The sequence below is a fragment of the Vidua macroura genome, chromosome 2 (assembly GCF_024509145.1).
Source record: "Vidua macroura isolate BioBank_ID:100142 chromosome 2, ASM2450914v1, whole genome shotgun sequence".
Taxonomy (NCBI): domain Eukaryota; kingdom Metazoa; phylum Chordata; class Aves; order Passeriformes; family Viduidae; genus Vidua; species Vidua macroura.
The window spans coordinates 83,859,403-83,880,206 of record NC_071572.1 but is presented as its reverse complement, the minus strand read 5'-3'; the positions used below and the strand labels follow the sequence as shown (position 1 = coordinate 83,880,206).

Here is a 20,804-nt window from a genome sequence, read left to right as displayed (position 1 = left end):
TGCATTTATTTCCAGCAGTAGTGGTTTAACAAGCATCAGAATTTTCAAGTTTAACTCCTGTGAGTAATTCTTTCTTACTTCATGTTTGCCAGATTGAAGACCATTACACAGATGCCAAGGAGCTGCTGGAGTGCAACAGCCCAAACAGCCAGACAGCTGCTGTGATGTATTTAGTCCTTCAGGAGAAAAGATGCTTTATTTGAATTAGCACAAAAAATTGATCTGTGTGTTCTGCAGCATGCAGTGGAAGTCCTGCCCCTAGAGCCCAAGGCCTGCAGCTCTCCAGGTGCCCACAGCCCTCAGGCTCCCTGTCTGCTCAGCACTACAGTCCGTGCCTTGGACTGTGCTGGTACTATCACGTAGCTGTAAGCAAACACAGGCTACAGAGCACTTCAATAATGCACAGGCCATTGAGAATTAAAAGCATCAGGCAATTAAAAGCCAGGTGAATTGCGTGGTGACTCCAGCGGACTGTGCACGCTGAGCACACATGGATGGAACCTGATTAGCCTGTGGCATATTTAATGCCTGGCTGTTCTGTGGGCAGCCATGAGCTGGTGTTGGGAGTGAGGACAAGAAAGCAGTATACAGACAGAGTAGCAGGAAGAACAAAACAGTATGCCCATCAAAAGGGCTTCATAAACAGGTAACAAGCTATAGTGTACAGGATTAGGTCCAGGTTGAGTCCAGAGCCCCACGTCTGTAGCACTTTGTATCAATACCTGCATGACTGCATTTAAAAAAAAAGCGACCAAAAAAAAGTGTTAAAGGGTCATGATCATTACCTTCTGTTTCTGTCAAACACAGAGGGGATGCAAAGCAAAAGCACTGTCAGGGTGCCATCATAGCCAGTACAGAACCAGACTGTGGGTGAGCTGAGGTAACCACTGTGATCATGTTAACCAGAAGTATAGTAACTTTGGAGGCACAGTGACAATTTCAGTGTAGCTGTAAGTCCTAAGTCCCTCTCTTTGTTTTGACTAGTTTCCAACTTCAACAGCACAGGCATTATGCATCAGCAGGACCAAATCTGTGCATGTACCCTATGACCATCTTGTAACAGATGTTCTTGCAACCACAAGCAGCTCTAGCTCCGAATCACAGCCACAGTGAGTTGTTCTTCATCAACCTCTCTGTCTGTGCCAAAGCTCTTGCTGTTTCTGACCTCATACTTTATCAGCTGATGGGGCTTGACAAAAGGAACACATGCCACCTCCAGTGTGATTTGATGATCATACATCACAGTGGGATCTCACCAGTGACAATCCACCCTTCCCAAGGCACTGAGAATCTTTTATCGCCTGCCCACTGCCCTGAAGCTGTAGATCAAGAAGACAAGAAAATGTAATAAATCTCAGAACCATTTTAGTGAATCAAAGGAGAGACAAGGGTGTCTCTGGCTGTGTGGTTTTCAGAACAATTATGGGACTGAGTCATGCTGCAATTTTTTTGGACTCATTGATGGGGACTAGACTAGAGAAGACACAGTGTGTGAAGCTGCCTTTGCCATGAACCATTTAACGTGCTGTCTAAGAGGGCACAGGAATATATGAGTATAGTGGCAAAAATATGGGAGATCTATAGAGCTGCAGCAAAGAGAGCTAGTTTTAGGATGGATAAGATTTTAATGTTGGGATTGGAGCAAAAGGTGATCATTTTCAAAAGGGATTAGGGCTCTAACTCCCTTATTGTTCATAGGCCTTTCAACCATGGGATGAGCTCTGTGATGGGAAGAGGGGGAGGGAGGGGGAATGTCTGATGAGCTGCACCATGTAAGAATAGGTTATGACAAAGACTGCAGCATGGGAGCAAGCTTTCTCAGAGTGGACCATTTGAGTACATGATCCTGCTTCATGGTCTACCATTTGACCACTGTAGAAACATGATTCCTCCTCTGCTCTGGGGACATTTAGTCAAGCAGTCACAGACCATGGCCAAACATCCTCACGAAACCCTTGCAAAAGCTGGTGCCAGGATGACCAGGGTGTGTGACTGTCCCTAACTTTGGTGAGCCCCATACTCAAAGCGTGAGACACAAGAGACTTGTGTTTGGCTATGCAGGAGCAAAGCTGAGGAGCTAATCCAGGAATGAAAACATCTGGATTCATAACATCTGGCACATTGATATAGCAGATGTATGGACCACACATACATACAGAGCTAGAAAGCCCTTAATTCAACAGACACATAGTTTAAATACAACGGATACAAAATAGAATCTCACTTTCACCCAGAAGGACTGAAGCAAAAGTCTTACTTCCCCTCACTTAATCATGTTTTACATGTACATAATATTATCCTCTTTGTGCAGTGTTCACCACTGCTTTGACAGCCTCTAAACACCTTAGAAAGCCTGAGGCTATGTATTTTTCACTTTGTATATGCTACAACCACATACAATTTCAGGAAGTATTGGAGGATGTCTGCTTGTCTTTTATTTGGAATTAATCTTTTACACCTTTGATTCAAGGAAGTTCCTTGTCATTCTCTCTTTCAGATATCACTCAGCTATGTCAGCCACATGGCATTAAAGATGAACACAGATAATTCTATTACTTATCCATTATGTTAATTTTATTTTACTGTTTCCTGTATTGAAATCACAAAATGACAGAACATTCCCTGATTAAAAAAAAAAAAAAAAGGAAAAAAAAAAAAAAAAAGAAAAAAACCCAAACCAATCCAAATGATGATACTTGTAAGATAATGGTAGGGGATGTGGCAAGCAAAAGTAGGTTAACAGACTGAAAGACACTTATTTTGCATCAGTTATACAACAGTCTTGTGAATTGTCCTTAATTGGTTTTGGTTATGTCAGGCCTTTATTTAATTCTCCATCACATTTAAGAGCCCTGAGGAAACACATTTCACAGAGAGAAAATTCTGACTGACTTTGAAAATGTGGTATTGTTGAGCAGAAAGACTCACTGAGCAGACTGCTAGTTTCTTTCAGCAGCAGGAGAGATGCAGGAGGTGATTAGCTTTGTTCTCATTTACAAAGCACCAGTGGGAATTTCTAAAGGGTTTCACAGGCCCTGGGGATAAGGCCAAGAACAAAACAGGGCAGTGAAAAGCAAATAGAGCACTTCATCAATAAACTACTTAGAGATGCCACATCAATACCAAATTACGAAGAAAGGAAGGCATTCTAATACTTTCACATAGCAATGGAGGTTTATATATTGTTTTTATTCCTACTTGACTTTTTTTAAACAACTGCACCTCTATCAAACTAAGCTTAGCAGAGGTAGTACCAACTCACCACCAGGCTATTTGATAAGATTTGAAAGGGAGACATGCACTGCTTTGGGCTCGTTCTACAGCGCTGACCTCTCCCAAGGGTTACTACCGCCAGGAACTCCATCCCCGGAAGGGCTGGGAAGAGAGCACACCAGTGGGAAAAGGCACCAGGAACTGCCTGACTGCTTAGCAAAGATGCTGAAGGACTGCTGCCACAGCACCCCCTGCCCGCATGTGCCACAGAGGACACCATCTGCTCGCGCGACACAGGTGTGGATGGAAAGCTAAACAGAGGAGGCAGAGAGACAGTATGTCATTCATACCTCGGTTATTATTAATAAATGGCGCTTCTAAAACGTTCATTGCCCCTAACCAGAGGGGAGGAAAAAAGGTGAACATTTCAAATAATTTTGTAGCTGGTACAAAATCAGCACAGGATTTTTCATTGTAATGATGTCAAGGCATTTTTCATGTAATGATGGTGAGGCATTTTGTTTGGATTTTAACGCTTCAATAAACCACTACCAATTAGCTTATTTTTTGAACAAGGATCTCACTTTTAACCATAAAACAGAGTTTTCATTTTAGAAAAGCCTCCATAAGCTCAATTTTCTAGGCTGAAACCTTCCCTCCCCCAAAACTCATTTGCCAATTTGGTAAGTTTTTGCTCAGAAGATCAAATGAAAAATACAAAAATAAACCCCGCCTCAAATAAATTGCATTTTCAAGTTTAAGCCAGCTTCAAAACATCCCACATCAACCTTGCTCAACAGCAGCTGATAGAGACTAAAGTAAAGAGCAACAGAGGCAGTTTTACAGCTGGATCAGGCAGTCTCAGGTGGGGATGCTATGAACCTGCTTCAGCATCCTGCATGACTTCTGACAACAGGAACAAAATGGGAAACAACAGAAAGAAACACACTAACTAATTTGCTCTTTGGAGCATGAAGAGGGATGATGTTTCAGGATGATGTTTCTACAGTCATACAGTATACAAATGTTTTGAAGACACAGAGTTTATCCTATTTTGAGGTAGCATTTAGACAGGAAGGTCCATCTGGATGGATGTTCCTAACATAATATGCTCTTTACCAACAAGCAGGCCTTTCTGGAAACCCACCAACCTCCTAACACATCCCCAGTGGTTCATTCTTTTTGCCTCATGAGATTCTTGCCAAAACAGCTAAACATTTGAAAGACATCTGCACCCTTGATATGGGAGGCTTAACATGCAGTTCCTCAGTCTTTGTAAGCAATGCCAAGAGCTTTTCTCTCGCTCTTCGACTGCTTCAAGGAACTGGGTGCAGCATGGCTTTTCCTGCACAACACTTGACACCGAACTGTGCCTGCAGTCTTCCGGACACACATCGCCATGGATGCATTCGAGCTTTCCGTCGGGTAACTTCACAGAGGCTCCGTGCCAGCGCCCTGCAGCCGTGACTCGTGTGATTGTGACCCACCACCTTCCACAGTCCTGCTCCACCCACTCGAGGTGTAGACTCAGTGAGGATTCTCGAGCAGATAGGGGCAATTATAAATGTGAGGAGCACAACTGTTCTAACTGGGGGGACACAACCCAGATGAGCTAACCCACTAAGGCAGATGAGCTGACTTCAAGAGGGATGCTTGAGACAGGCCACTTCTTTGCCCTTAGGAACCCGGGGGTGCCCGGGGATGGAACCCGTGAGCTGCCACCTTCCCTCGGCTCTCAAGAGGACACAAAGGGGGGGACGCGGCCCACTCCGCACCCTCGGATGCAACCCCCGCGCCCACCTGAGGGCCGGCCCGGCGGGCGGCAGCGGCGCTGCCCCGCTCCCCGCAGCCCGCGGCGGCTCGGCCCCCTCAGCGCCCCGCCTCGGCCCGCCCCCCGCGCGGCACGCCGGGCCAGCATGGCCGCTTCCCGCCCCGCCGGGCGCCGGCCGCGGGGCTGAGGGACGCGGGGACACCGCCCGCCGCGGGGCCGCCCGGCATGGAGGGGAGCTCCAGCTGCGAGAGCCTGGGCGCCGGGCGGGCGGCGGCGGCGCGGCCGCCCAGCGGTGACTCCCTGTCCAGGTACCGCCCGCCGCAGAGCCATCGCCCCCGCCCGCGGGGCTCGGCGGCCGGAGACCACTGCGGGGCGTGGGGGCAGAGGGAGGGAGCGGGGAGGGGCCGCCAGGGGAAAGGGAACCGAAGGGATGGAGCTGATGCTGTTTGCTTCCTCCGTGGGCAGGAGGCTCCTACGTTTCCCCGGGATCGGGTCTCTCCTGCTGGGGTGTACCTGCGCTGGGGGTGGCCGTGGGGTGGGAAGGCAGGCGTGGGCTCTGCTTGGCTGCGGCATAGCCGCTCTCTCTTTCAGGCCTTTAAGCAGAGCAGGAGATGCAACCTCCACCAGGCTCTCGGTAAATCCCTGCATAGGCAGAGCAGTGCCCCTGCCCTTGGTACCTGCGGTGGAGGGATTTGGGAGAAGGGCAGCACAGGTGAACGGTGCTGGAAGGGCAGGTGCGGCACCTGCCTGGAGCTGCCTTTCAGCACACTGCCGTGCCCACGTCAGGCTTTGCCCTCTTCAGGAGCAAATTTCCTGTGGCATGTTGAGCCTCTGTGGTTTTGCCATCATGTTTTTTTCTGAGAACCTGACTTTGCGGTCTGAATGGCTTGTAATGCCATGTGGGTAATATTTAAGGTCCTTAAGCCACAGAAGCCAAAAGGAGACTTTTGTGTTCTTCCCACTGTCTGTGAGCTACCAGTGAAATTTGAATTTAGTGATGAAAGCACATCCTGCTTGGGCCTTGTGTTTGATGGAGAAGGTTGCAGTAGGGTAGCAAGGGCAGGCACTGAGAGACTTATAGCCCTGATGCTGTGGTAGAGCCCAGGAGCAGGATATCCTGATGGCTGCTGAAGGTTGTTCAGTCCTGTTCTGGCTGCCCTTGCCATGCCCAGTTTGTAGGATTGCTGGATAGCTCAGGCTGAAGAGATCTCAGCATCCCTGAGTCCAGCTTCGGCTCATACCAGAGACAGCTTTAAGATCAGATCGGGCTACTTCTGGTTTTTACCCAGTTTGGTCTTGAAAACCTACAAAGATGAAGTGCACACAGACTCTCTGGACAGCCCATCAGCATCTCCTGTGTATCTTCCACTGGCACTGGGGCTGCCTTTTTGTTCCCCCTAAAGCAGTCTCTCCACACAGGCAGGGTGCTCCAGACCCACTATCCCAGTGTTGCTTCCCTGTACTCCCTCTAGCTCCTTAATGACTTTCCTGCACTGTGGGGCTGATACCTGGATGTCGTATTCCAGAAATGCTCTGCTGAAAGCTGAGTAGAGGGGAATCCTTCCCTGGATCTCCTGGCTCTGCCTCTATTCTTAGAGCCCAAGATGTTGATGGCCATTTTGTTGCCAGCATCTCAAAAGTCCCATGCTTGGCTATTACCCAGCTGCTCCTCAGACAGGCATCACCCAGTTTGCACTGAGGTTTCTTCATTCTTTAGTCCTTCATGACTCCTGACCCTCATTTCACCCTTCTTCATCAAATTCTTCTCCCTGCTCTCTGTACTGGTTTCCTAGTGCAGTTCTACTAGTGCCCTGCCAGAACCTGTAGACTTCTTTCCCCCTTATCTAACTGACCCAATATATTCTTGTTTTTATCTCTGCATCAGTTCAGGCAACTTGGACCCATGTGCAGGTCATTCACTGTAAGAGGCCTATGGACACTAAAGAGAGCTTAGCTCAGAAGAGCCAGTGGCTACAAGGAAGCTCCTGTTGAGCCTCTCGGCAGCGTGCCCTGCACAAATGGAACCGTGGGGAAATTGAGATGATAAATCTGTTGCTGTTGAGCATGCACAACATGTGTCCTCCAAGCCCTGGAAAGGCCCAGACTCTAACAGATTCCTTGGGATGTAGAAAAAGCTTACTCAAAAGCTTTCAGAATCTCAAGTCTCTGCTTGAACATCTAGAGCCCATAGAAGAAAGCTAGCCAGTTGGGAAGGTTTAATGTACTCCAAACAAAATACAGATATTTGAAATAGATTAATGTTTTTAATCTGTAATTATTAATAAAAATACCCTCATCTTGAGTTGGGGTAGGCTGTGAAACTTTTTAGTTGAAATGGTTCAAGGTTAGCGCAAAATTGCAAGAAAGTAAAGCCAGAGTCTTGTAATGAGAGATGCCTGGTGACCTTCAGAATGGTTATTATCAGTGTCCCTTGCCAATCTAGTGATGCGTATGCACAAATAAATAATTGTCTATGAATTGGACGGTAGATTGATTATCATCAGGTTTTTTTTAATTGAAGATGTATTGCAATTTGATTTTATACATCAAAATAATTCTCTGAAGCTAATTGGATTATTTGTATGCATTGAAATATACTTATTTTAATCTTTGTGATTGTGATCTAACAGCACGACCAGCTTCAAATTGTAACTTGTGACACATTTTCACCAAATGATTTTATTTAAAAAGAAGAAGTTAGCTTTGGGGATGATGTGAGGAACACAATGAATCATGAGGATGCTGTCATCAGTTTTGATAATTCATTTTATTTAAAAGGAACAAAAAACAAAAAATGACTCAAAGTTCATTCATCCCAGAATCACCATTACCTAGCCATGTGAAGCCTTACTGAGTTGTAGTTACTGAATTGTTTTATGCAAGATTTAGAAGACTTGGAAAGGTGCTGATATGAGATACATACAGCAGTGCATTTTTTAGATTCTCTTAGCTCCTGATAGGAAGTATTACTATTTCTAGAGGTACTTAAGATCTAGCTCCTCAAGGAGACATGCTTGATAGAGTTTACTTATACATAAGGCTGTCTACATTTGAATAAGTGTCTTGAAGAATATTATAGGTTTGTCTTTTAATAAAGCACGTGAGATATGGCAATAAGGGCATTTGACAGTGAAAGTTGCTTTGATATTTTAGTAGACCCTAGTAATGTGCAATACTTGTGGTCCTTGAGGAAGATGTAGGAATAATTAAACAAATGTTACCTACTTTCTGTCCCAACTAGAAAAACATTTGAAAAACTCCTAATGAGACTTACAGTGTAGTTGTTTGTACAGGGTGAAAAATTGCCAGCTCTCTGTGAAAATACCGAGTTAGTTTCAGATGAGCAGGTCACAGCTAATTAACTCAGCTGCCCTCATAGTTGTGCTGAAACAGCTGTTCTGCTTTTCAAGTCTCAGCTGTCTCACCCAGTGCTGGCTTTGTGTGGCACAGCACCGGGTTCTGCAGCTCTCTGTGGTTTCCAAAGGTCAGTACTTAGGATGGACATTCCCCTTCCATCCTGTTCTTATGGAAGACACATGACCATGAGCCAATTACTCATAAAAAGCTGTGGTGGTATTTGACTAGCAGCTTTCAAGAAGTGCTTGTGTGTCTGCAATGTCTGTCCAGGAACAACCCGTGAGACAGAAGAAGGAGTGAGGTAAAACACTGATTCAAACATTTGATGAGCTGCAGTATGGTTATGTCCAGAAGAGTGAGCTTTTCTCAGTGTAATGAACTGCTTTTATATGTCTAGAATGGTCTAAGGATCCTAAGCGAGTGAATGATAAACACAGTTCAGCTGTGCTGGTTATTCAGACTTCTTCCAAGACCACTCTTAAAATGAATTTGTGGGTGGGTTTGTTGTATTGTTTTTGCCTATTTGAGGTTGCATATGGACCCTCTGACTTCCGGAATTCAAAGGAACAGCCAACAAAATTCTACCATGATCTTTTCCATTTGTGAAAGGGAAGCCAGATAGAGTTGTGTATGACTTGAGCAGAACACATGACTTTAGGGAAAAAGATGGTGGCAAATTTCATATATTTACTTTCCATGAGAAGTGATTAGGCATTTTGTTCGTGCAGTCTATGTGGTTATGTTCTGTAGTTTCTGAGTGAGCATACATCTCTCTGTATTCCTCAGAAAAAGCATATCGCAATTCAGTCTGAGCAATGGTCCAGTAAGATATCTAAGAGGCTTTCTGTTAGGTCTGCTGAAGATAAATTTGTATTGGCTGTACAAAAGTGTGGAGATGATTGTACTGTAAAAAAGCTGCTATAGGAGATGTCAGTGATATTTCAACATCAGTATAAAATTAGAGAAAGATAAGGCAGTGGGTAGATGTTTCCCACCAGCATGACTGTAGCAATGCTTGATATGGCTTTCTTGGTTGCTTGTTATCACCTTTGTTCTGGTGTTTATCATCCACAGAGGTTTGCAGACATGGTGGATCCTATACACTGCACTTTTACTGAAGCATATGAGAGCAATCATGCTCCTTGTCTTTATGTTTGCACGGATAAGTCTGAAAACATAAACTCGGTGTAAATCAGTGCAGTGAGGTCTGTTGAACCAGTAACTCCATGAGGTATGAACTCCCCCCTTGTCTCAAATAGGGCTCTGTCAATACCTGGTCTGATTTAAGGCTGTGTTGAAGGAATTCTTTCCCCATGGGTGAGAGTGATGTTGGAAGGAGTTGGGTCTGTGAGCTGTTGGCTGAGGAGGGCTTTAGCTATAGCACCACATTGCTACCAGATGTATGAGCTTTGCTGATTGAGTTGTTTTGTGATGAGTCATTGAAGTTAGAGTTTGAAAGGGAAGATTTTTGCCAGTTCTGGTGTTCGGTGCAATGCGAGTAGCTATCATTTTCCTCATGGGCTTTGAGAACATTTCTTGCATTTGATTTCTTGTGAGTGCAAAGCAAGATTTCTCAAGAGTTGTTACTGTTAAAAGACAAGTACGTTGCTGGCTGAGTGTTGATAATGAACTGGGTTTGCATCTCAGGAACTTGACACTATGCCTACAACCAGTTAGTGACTCCAGATGGGCTCATTATCATTGATTTTAATAAATGAGTGATAATTTCAAACACTGACTTGCAACTGAAGTCCATTCTGAGGGAGGGGTGTTTTTTTCTGGTGTACTGTGTATTGTGAAGATGAATAGCAGTTCTGCCTGCATATAGATTTGCAAAATGAGGAGAATCTTTTTAATAGTGTCAGGATTTGGAGCAGAAAATAATTAAAATAACATTTAGTTAAAATGACTTTAGAGCTTTTAATTTATAGCAGTGAAGAGAAATCATTACCTCTAAAGAATTCACAAATTATTTTTACTAGCCATCTTTGCCATGCACATTTCTGCTTCTGCATTTAGCAGAAACCATTTCTACTGGTCTCAGAGTGTGAGAGCTTCAGCTTAAAAGTTTTCCTTTGTCAGGCACCTGCACTCTTGGTCCTAGTTCTGACCACCGAATAAAATGCTTTTTATTTATGACAAAAATATTTGGGTTTAAGCATATTTTCCATTTGAGAATATAAAATACGATTGACACTCACCTGTTAGTTGTGTTGTAATTAAGGTTACAGTGGTGTTTAAAAGCCTCACAGGAATTTGCAGTATTGTAATTCTAGCTGCTGTTCAGATGGTGATGCTTTCTGTGTTGAGGAAATGGGGACAAGCTATTTAATTGTGCCTAAGCCAGGACTACTCTATTTTTGATAATGCCTGGTGGGTAATTTTACTAAGCTCTTGGAAGTACAGTTGAGTATTGAAGATCCTTACTAAGAGATTGGGCACAGCGTGAGAAAGTCTAAGGGTGAGATGAGAAACTGCAGGGGAGACATGAGGCAAGATCTGACCACTGGCGAGGAGTGAAGCTGGGCTTAGAGCACAACTCTCTTGGGTCCCATCAAACACTGCCTTCTCTGAAGAGAGATGGTAATGCTATGTTGACTAGCAGTCTGTTTGCTAGACAACGCTAAGTTGTACCCATAACTATAGGCTATTTACAGCATGGCTGCAATCACAGACTCTGAATTTTAAGATTGTGGATGACCTGACAGTGTCAAATTACACAATTCCTATCTGCTGCATGATTGTGCTCCTGATAGGTTAACACCTGTCTCAAACATATTTTATTACCTATTTCTGATGTTTTACCATCTCCCTTCCTTTGCTAATTCTTTTACACCTCATGTGTACAGGCAAGAGCTGCATTTGGAAAGGTCATAATACCTCTTTAATGGCTCAGCAGATCGATTGTCCACATCTTCTTTTTCATTAATCTTTTCCTGATGACCTGCTTTACTGTTACTGGTTCTTCAGTTCTGAGAGCATCAGCAGTGTGAAAAGAGACCTGATCCATACACCAAAGGGCTTTTGTTGACTCAGGAGCTGGACTTGAGCCTTGTGGGTCCCTTCTAGTTCAGGATATTCTGTGTTACCAGAAAGCTTAGTCAAGGAAAACAAACAACAGGGCTTCATAAGAAATGAAGCAAACAGTCCAGAGGTCACCTTGATATATGGGTGTTATGTGCAAGTGTAGTTGTAATACATGAAAAAGTCTTTTTATGGAATGGGAAGCCCATTCCACCATGAGGGAAGAGTGTGACAGTAAGGGTTGGTTTGGTTTATAGAAATGTCTGGGATAACCCAGGGAAGTGAGAATACAGGAGAGACACTGTCACAGTAATTACCCCATCTTCATTTTTAACTGAGATAACATCTTGCTTTTTTATTGCCCCAGTAACTGGGAGATAATTGAAGAAAAAAAAGTGAAAGACAACAACAAAAATTCAGTGGAACTTTTCAAGTATTTTCTTTTCCCTTTCCTACCATCTGTAGTTACTTTTGCCAGAGAATGTTCTCACTCAGTAATTTTCCAGTGACTTCAAGGTAGCTCTTTTTTTTGTTTCTTTCTTGCTTCTCTGCTACGTGAATCCTTTGCCATTGCTTTCTAAACCCTGATATATTTGATGAAGAGAATGTGTTAACAGTTTTTGAGTCCATAAGCCCTTCAAGGTGATTTTCTAGTAGTTTTGTTAGCTCCTTACAAATGCTCCCACTTTACAGATCTGGCTTCTGTAGTTTTCTGGCCATGGCTCCAGAATCATTAATGCTGGGTCACCCAATGATTCAAATTTGGTCTGGGTCAGGTATGGATGCGTGATCATATTTCTGCTGAACTATTTGGAAAAACAGGAGTTTATGGGTTTTTTTTTTTTCCTTTGTTCTGGGAAGACCGGCAACACCTGTTTAGAATAAAGCAACATTTTTTTCTGGATTTATTTACTGTGATATGAAGCCTGCATGTCCAGACAAAGTGTTCCACTCAAAATCTTGTTCACAGCCAAAAAGGCAGCGTGTTTTATGTAGCAAAGAATTTATTCTTAGCATAACTGAATTTTTGGAAGTCTAATCATGATTAATCCAGATGCAATTATTACAGAAAAATAAAGAATAACAATGCAGTAAGAACTGTTGTACCTTTAGTTCTTAGTTTCTCAGTTTCTCAGTTTCTATCCCTCTTCCTGGTGTTACATTCACTCCTCTTCTAATCCTCTGGGTTCCAAGGTTGCTGATTTTATCCTGGTAGTTGTGGGTGTTAAAGCAAATTGTCAGCATCTGGAGTCCTTTCCTGGGAGAGGTATGAGGTTCATCATGTTGCTTTCTTTTCTGTCTTTCTCTCTCTTTCTCTCTGTCTTTACTGTCGGATCCACCTGGGGTCATTTTAGTATGTTTGGTAAAACAACTTTATACCTGTCTCGTTTCTTCATTGGTCTGCAGTTCCACATTGCATCTGAATTTTGCTATATATAGTTGCTTTTATGGGTATTAGATACCATTTCTTTGTTCTCTTTGTTATCTCTGAAGCCAGTTTTGTCCAGCTCCAGGTCTGCATTTCTTTGGTTGACCATTGGTAATTTGTTTATGGCCATGGTCTCAGGTGCCAAGCCTGTTGCCCTGTTTCTCATCCTGTGCCTCTACTTTTCCATGCCACATCCTGTGTCTCCACTCCTCCAGTCCTTTGCTGTGGTACCAGGCTGTTGTATTTCTCTCTAAAAAGTTACTGTGTTAGTGGTAAATATTCGATATAGAGTAGCTGCTTTTTACTGCTGTCTGTGCAAAACTGTGGTTGTACCACACAGAAGCAAAAAATAAATAGAGGGGATATACATACCTGACCAGTTACAGAAATTGTAGTCACACCTAAACCAGTTAATCCAAAGCAGGCCAAGAAAAGGAAAAGCAAAAGTGACATGTTCCAAGGCCTTGAAAATGCACTACAAAGCTTATGGCCTATGAAGGACAATGGCAGTACTGAATGACAGGGCTAAAGGTTAATGCAACTACTTTTTTTCTGTACAAAATATAACTGCTGGAGTCAATATACCTGTGATCATTGCTTGGTGTTTTGTGATCAAAGTGTTTGTTGCATTTTTACCCCGGTATGAAGTACTGAGCTGAACCACAGCCTCATTCATACCTTCTGCCTTTAGTGAAAATAAAGCATCTGTGCTGTTTTTATTGCTGTTTTAATAAATCCTATTGTTGACTTCAGTTGATATCACTGCTCAGTGGTCTACTCAAAGAGAAAGATTACACACATTGGTAGTAGGATTGCCTTAAATCTGCCTGGGAAAGGGCTGGAGGCTGGGAATGAGTTTGGTGCAGTTGTGAGATTGAAGCACCTGTCTGCCTGCTGTGGAGAGCAGATGCTGAAGGTAAGGGCAGGTCACTGGGACCTGTAGTTCCAGAGATGAACTGCTGAAGGATGACTGTTAAAATCAGTTTAACAGATTCTCTTAACCAGAAGATGGATGCCTTTAACAAATTAAAATTGATCAGCATCTCACTTGTAAGTAGAACCTCTCTGAAAAGAAGTGAAAAATGTGGGATCTTCTGCTCATATTTTACCCAAGTTGACTTTTGGAGTAAAATGTTCTTGAAAATTCAGGCTGTGTCTTCCAGTCTTAGAATTGATATCTCACTCCCACACTGCAAATGAACCCCCACACTGTATGAGGGAGAATTTCCCAAGTCTTTCCTCAAAGGTGAGTATGCTAACAGAGTAGTCATTAAACACTGGAGTGTGAGAAGGAGGACCTGGGGGGACTATTGTGGATGTGTTCAGGGTTTGTACAGCAGAGCAGTCTTGAGCCTTCAGTATTCCCACCTGTTTGGGTGCAGCTTCTGCTGATCACTGCTGTTTCCAGCACCACAGAAAGACAGAGTTCACGTTTTTTTGTTAAAATATACTCTGATTCTAGATTACACATTCTGATTCCACCTTCTGCTTCCACCTTTGATACAGAGAAATACAGGCCTCCTGCATGAGATTTTTCTCATCTGATTGGATCAATAGAGAGTTCTGGTAGTCTCTGGTTTGGTGGTTTTTCTTTTTTTTTTTTTTTTTTTTTTTTTTAGACAATGAGAAATAATCAATTCTGTAGACAATGAGTCATCTCAGTTTCTCCACAGTGACTCTAAGAAGAGCCTACAGTAGGTAATTCAGATGTGACCACCTACACAGAACTCCCTCCCCATCATTGTGGTAAGGGCAGAGAGAGCATTGAATTTGGGTTGTTCTCAACTCCAAAAAAGGAAGGAGCTATTTCTTAACTCACAGCATACCTCTTTTTTACATGTTGACTAAATATATTCGTAACTGAGAAGAGAGCAGAGATTTGTAGTCTGGTTTCCTAAGCCCCATTTCTCCATGTATGTGTATATATTTGTTTAGTTTGTCCACTGATAATTTTTCTAACATTTGGATAGTTTTAGCCATGTGTTACAGAGGAGTGAAAATAGTAACTTGTGACAAGTTTTGCATTTAAGCAAAAATGGATATAGGAAGGGAGGGCACAGCAGTTCTTCCTTTACAGAAAAAAATTTGTTTGATTTTCAACACAAGGGAATACCTAGATGAGAAGGATATCATGAATATGTGCAGATTGTTTTGGACAAGGCATCTCTCAGGTTGGAGAAATACATTACATTCTGTTATTTTTGCATTTCCGTCTTCCCCTTTGCTTTCTCTGGTGTCTGCAAAAGGCTGTGTTCAGTTAAACACACAGCAAATAGAAACTACTCTGCTACAAGACACTGATCTTCGGGAAACCAGGGTAGGATCCGGTTCAGATTGCTCTATCTGCATAGGAAGTAGATATACTTCCCTCAGCAGAATCAATACACTCCATAAGTAATTTAGTAGAGCAAAGATAAGGATCCACTCCACTCTGGGAAGGCTGAATAGTTGTCTAAACTCCACTGCCTGGGTTTCCCTTGGCTAAGTAGAAGCAAACATGCCCGTGTTATCCACCAGCCAGAGGCAAACCATTCTAGCCTCATTGATCCTACTTGCTTTTGAGTTACTTGGTTTTTCACATATACTGGTTTCTGCTTGAGGAAGCAGAAGTGGCAGGAGGAAGTGGCTGTGGGTGATCTTAGTTTAGCCCTCATTTCAGATGAATGAGAACTGATGAACAGAAAATCCTCAGATGAGCTTACATAGTTTGTATTCCTCATTTCACTGCAAGGCAGAAGAATTCGAAAGACTTTTGTTTTCAACATGTACTCTAGAACTTCTTCCTCATGTTGAGATGGAACTTCTTGTGTTTTAGTTTATGGCCATTGCTCCTCATGCTGTCACTCAGCGCTACCAGAATGAGTCTGATGCCATCTCCTCGGCACCCACCTTGGAGATACTGCTGAGATCCCTTCCCAGTCTTCACTTCTCACACAAGTGCTCTTTGTTTCTGGAAACATCTTGTGTTGGCCTAGGTGGAATTTCAGGAAATGAAGCCCCTAAATTACTGAATACTTTTCTAACTTCAGCCTTGAGATTTTGCTAAGGACTAATTTCATGCAGGGGCTGAACTGTCAACAGAATAAAGGTGTTCCCAGTCTTTTTTTCTGAGCCGAATGTGGCAGAGCACATGGCTGCGTAGTGTCTGTGAAAGCCTAGCAAGGTGTTACAGTTTTGCTAGGTGATACAACGTTCTCCACAGTGGCTATATTTATACATCCTTTCCTCCTTCCTTTGATTTTTCCCAGGATGGAACAAGTAATGTCATTGATTAGTAAATCACTGGTATTTTTAATTCCTCTGGGTGTTAGGTTTATTGGGGTGAGGGGGTTGTGTGGTATGTGTTTTAAAGAAAATCAGAAAAGTTTAACAATATGTGTTATGTTCTAACTAAGGTGTTTCTTTAATAGGGACATAGGAAGGCAGCTAAAGAAAAACTGAGACAGCACATGAACTGTGAGAAATACACGTATATTTGGTTAATCTAAACACAACTGGTTCTTAATACATAGCTAGAAATTGAGGCACTGCCAGAATACAAATTGTAAAAGAGAAGTTACATCTGTCTTTTTATTGAGTTCTTGTTTCTGTCCTAAGGTAAGTACTCATTAATATAATTCTTGTTTCTTTTTCTTTCCTTTATCAACTTAATAGATTTTTCCTAAAAAATAAAAATTAACAAGAAAATTAAAGATTTGTTGTTCTGTGTTTCCATTTTTTTTTCTTCTTGCTGTCGGGTTCTGGACTAATTTTTGCAACTTGGCATGGGAATGTGTAAATTTGCATCAAAATCCTGACAGTTTTTTTCTTGTATGTCTTTCTCTGGCTTGATAAGTTTTTAAAGGAAGGGTGTCAATGTTTATAAGGTAGATATAAATATTGATTAACTGCAAGGGTGATTTTGAATTGTATGTAGGATTTCCATCATCGCTTTTGTCTTTATTCTAAGTACTTGTGGAGACAGTTAGATGTTGCCAGCACTCTTTCTCCTGTGGGGTGCAGTGGGAAATTCAAGTTTGCTCCGATGTAGGAGATAGCAGCACCACCCAGGTGTCTTAGTTCTCTGCTGCAAGACATCCTGAGCCCTGGAATCAGCATTTCCACAGGCAGGGCTAGGAGACAATGGGTGTTCTTGTAGCACCGGGAGACACCTGAAGGTGGATTTGTGAGTTCCCGTTTTGCCAGAGCAGTCATGCAGCATGGAGATTCCCTGGGCTGAGGCAGCTGCCTGGGCTGTCTGAGGGAGAAAGCTGCAGGTCAGGACATGTGCTGGTTCATCACAGCCCAAGAGATCTCTTGCCAGATGTCTTGTCAATCAGCAGTCTCCCTGATTGGGAGGCAGGCATTCTGTCTGTCCCTGTGCAGAACTGCTTCAGCCATCTGAAGCCCGAGGTGCTGCAATGTCTCCACCTCAGCCATATTTTTTTGGAAATAAAAAACTATTTTTTGAAATAGTTTTCTCAGCACAGGCAAGATCTTCTTCATTTCTAGTTTAGTCCTGCCTTCTGTAGCATCTGATACTTGAAAACAAAGGTTCTAGCTTCTTCTGAGCAATACCAGAGATGCCAAAAAGCATAGCAATAATCCAGTGTGTAGAAAGGCACAGACAAGAGCAGATGAGAGCACTGTTCTCATATACAGCATTATTTATGTTGGCAGTAAACAGGGTTGTGTTTTGAACCTCTCTTCATCTTATAGTCTTGATTTATCTTCAATGCTAAGGGCCTGTGCTGGTGGTTGCAAACCCCTAAGCTTTGGAGCACAGAACCAGATGTATGCATCATCTCTAGGAGGTCTGTCAGATGGACAGGGCTGCCTTTCCGTTGTGTGTCACTTGGGAAACATAGGATGCCTGCCTTGCCTGCCACTCCCTGCCCCAGCTCCTAATGCTGTAAGCAAAAGTGCTTCTTTTGGGCTGGATTTTGCAATCCAAACATTTCCATTAGGAGCTGGAGTCAGACCAAAATACTGGATTATCAGCCTGTTTTCAAAAGGTAGACACTAACTTCGCACTCCCTGGATATGGGCTGAAGTTAAATTGGTAGAGCAGAGTCAAAATGTCAGTTCCCTGCAGAAGTCTAACAACTTCTTGAATGTTTTTTTTCTTCTTTTCTCTTGTAGTTGAGGATCATCCCATACCAGCTGGGAGCTTGTTAGAAACTGAACTTCCCTTTTGTTCCTCTCATGAATACAGATAATTTTGTAGTTATCTTTCTTGTGCTGATCAGAGAATATCGATTCAGGGGTCTCATAGCTCTTGTCCTTCCTGGTTTTTTACCTTCTGGATTGTTGACTCATGGGAGCATGATACTGTGGGCTCCTTGCTGTTATTAATTACATGATGCATATTGGTTTGTCTTTGGGCGTTGGTCTTTATTCTTGGAATCTTGCAAATATTTTAAACAATCAGCCTATTGTTTAGCATGTGCTCTACACACACTGTAGGCCTTTTGTGAATTTCAGTAAAAAAAAAAAAAATAATGACTAATGGAGCACGAACGGTGCTTGTGACACTGTAGTCCATTGTGTAACTATTGAGAGCAAAATTTGCATTCCTAGAAAAGCTTGTTCACAGTTAAAATATAGGACATTTTCTTTATGGCTCATGGGAAAAGATGTACTGTATATTCAGCTCGGGATGCTACTTGGAAGGATCAACTTTTAAAAAAAGTCATTTTCCTCCCTTGGAACATTGAAGTCAGACTGAGACCCGGCTTTGCTTGGCAACAGAAGTGACTTTTTCATTCAGGCAAGTGGCATGGGGGGGGGGGGGGGGGGGGCTATTTTAGGTGTGTCACATACATGCACCATGATTTGTTTGCTAAAATGGCTTCTTTTTTAGATGATGGTACACTTTGACATTGATGGCCCTTTTAAATAGTGAGAGTACATTATTATATAATACAAATGTATGCCTTCTCTGAATGCCAGAGGCAGCCTGGCAGTCTGTGCTTTTCTTTCCTTCAAAAGCATATTTGTTTATGGCTTTTAGTTCTTCCCCTCTGAGGTTGTCACAGGTCAAGCAGAGGTTGAACTGGGATCTTTAAATGGTTAGAAAAATTGTGAGTTCCAGTCAACTCACCTGAAACCAATAGCTCTCTGTATAATAGCATGTGCCTAAAAAGATGGTACTGGGTGCTCAGAGGGGTAACGCTGCATCTTACCTATGCTATAGGTAGTTTCCTGTGGCATTTGATGTCTAGGTAGAATTAGTCTGTTAAAACTTTTTATTACACTGTGAAGAATTAAGATCCTGTCACTACTCGCTGGAGGTACTACTGCTTTGTCTGTCAGTGAAAGCTCTTTGGGAAAGGCATTGCCTTTTATAATGGACAGACCTGGTGCCAATCACTGTGGGATTCCTGTTCTGGGAGGGATGGCATTAAAGTGGTAAAATTTAATTTACAACAGCAGAGCCTGTTCATAGCAGAGTGGAAGCCAGCACAGGGTACCCAGCTCCTGCTGCAAGGCCCTGGTTCCGGCAAGATGCCAACTGAGCTTTCGAGTGCTTGCCTAGAGAGGGATGTGTGACGGACTTCTGAGGACCCTTAGGAATATGTGTGTATACACAGATAAGGACTGTGGGGACCACTTAGCCTTAGCACAGATCCACAGAGAGCTGCTGCAAATGGGAGAGTCTGATGTGGGCAACAGCTGGGTATCCCTGGCCAGTTCAGCCAGTGCTGTCTAGGACAGAGTCATATTCATGGAGAACAAGCACTGGTTTGTCTCCCTCTGCTCTGATGTGACCCAGGAGGTTTTTCAGCATTACCTTTTTATTCTCTTGAAGAAACAGGAGTGTTGGAAGTATTGAGGAGGGAGAGTTGTCAGTCTGAGTTAGGGAAGTGAGTGGGGAGCACTCAATACCTCTGCAGCATTATACTTGTAAGAGCCCAAGTGCTACAAGTGCTTCTATTCATTGCCCTGCTGTAAATTCAAATCAATCAGACTTAACTCTCTTGGCATCTGAAGCTTCGAATTAAATTGTGTTTGCCACTCGTCATCATTAATTTGCAGTTTTCACCTTGATTAATTTTTAGAAATGTACATAATGAGAAACTTTTAAAAAACAGGAAGAGAGGAAATGGAAATTTGCCCTCTACAGTGTTTTTCTCATTTATAACCTCTGTGTCTGAAACTGTATTGCTCAGTGGCGCATATTGTCACCTGTTTTCTGTGTCAGTTCAGTGACTATTGAAACAAAACATTCTGTTTGATACAGAAGAAATTGTGTGAGCAGCTCATGCCAATTAGTGTCTGAGTAATTGGCACATCATTGAGAGCAATGAAGCAGCTGCTTGTTGTACTGACAGAGAAAGAATATTCATAAAGAAGGTGCTGGAAAGGTGGCTTTATCATCACTGACTATTGATTTTGGTTGTGTTATTTATAGGAGTGAGCCAGGTTAGTTTTTAAGACATTGGTACAAAAAATAGGTGTCCTCAAGCTCTGTGCATGTACTGCAACTCAAAGTGGGCATATTTTCCAGAGATGTGTTTCCCTTTTGTTCCATGAATTTTTTTGTAGAGTTCTGGGTATTAAATTCATATGCATATTCCTGCTCCTGGATTTAGGAGGGGAATTTTAGGGATCAGAACTTAATCTTATCTTCTTTCTTTTTATGGTCTCTGGGGGTTTTTGTTGGTTTATTTTGGTTTGGGTTTTTGTTGTGTTTTTGTTTGGTGGTGTTGTTTTTTTTTTTTTTATTTGACAGTATCTTTGAAGCAAGACAAAATGCTCTTTTTAACTTTTCAGTGTGAACAAATGTCATAGAACCATACAATGGTTTGGGTTGAAAGGGACCTTAAAGATCATCTAGTTACAACCCCCTTGCCATGGGCAGAGACATCTTCCACTAGACCGGGTTGCTCAAAGCCCCATCCAGCCTGGCCTTCCACACTTGCAGGAATGCGACATCCACAACTTCTCTGGGCAACCTATGCCAGTGTCTCACCACCCTCATTATATCCAGTCCCTTTCTGCGCAGGATTTACTTGTCTTTGGGAAGAT

At 42.8% G+C, this 20,804-nt stretch overlaps 1 protein-coding gene across 3 annotated transcripts in view; it reads left to right on the top strand.

Annotated features, from left to right (window-relative positions):
• The first annotated feature begins 5,171 nt into the window (after nt 1–5,171).
• MTMR2 (myotubularin related protein 2) overlaps nt 5,172–20,804 on the top strand; it is a 62,874-nt gene continuing 47,241 nt past the window's right edge. For 2 of the 3 annotated variants that reach the window (XM_053970362.1, XM_053970365.1), the window contains exon 1: nt 5,172–5,292. In XM_053970362.1, coding sequence (XP_053826337.1) covers nt 5,210–5,292 — 83 coding nt within the window. In that variant the 5' untranslated portion in view covers nt 5,172–5,209. Of the gene's footprint in view, nt 5,293–13,810; nt 13,845–20,804 lie in introns of those variants that run through there. The other variant, XM_053970364.1, reaches the window with a different exon arrangement.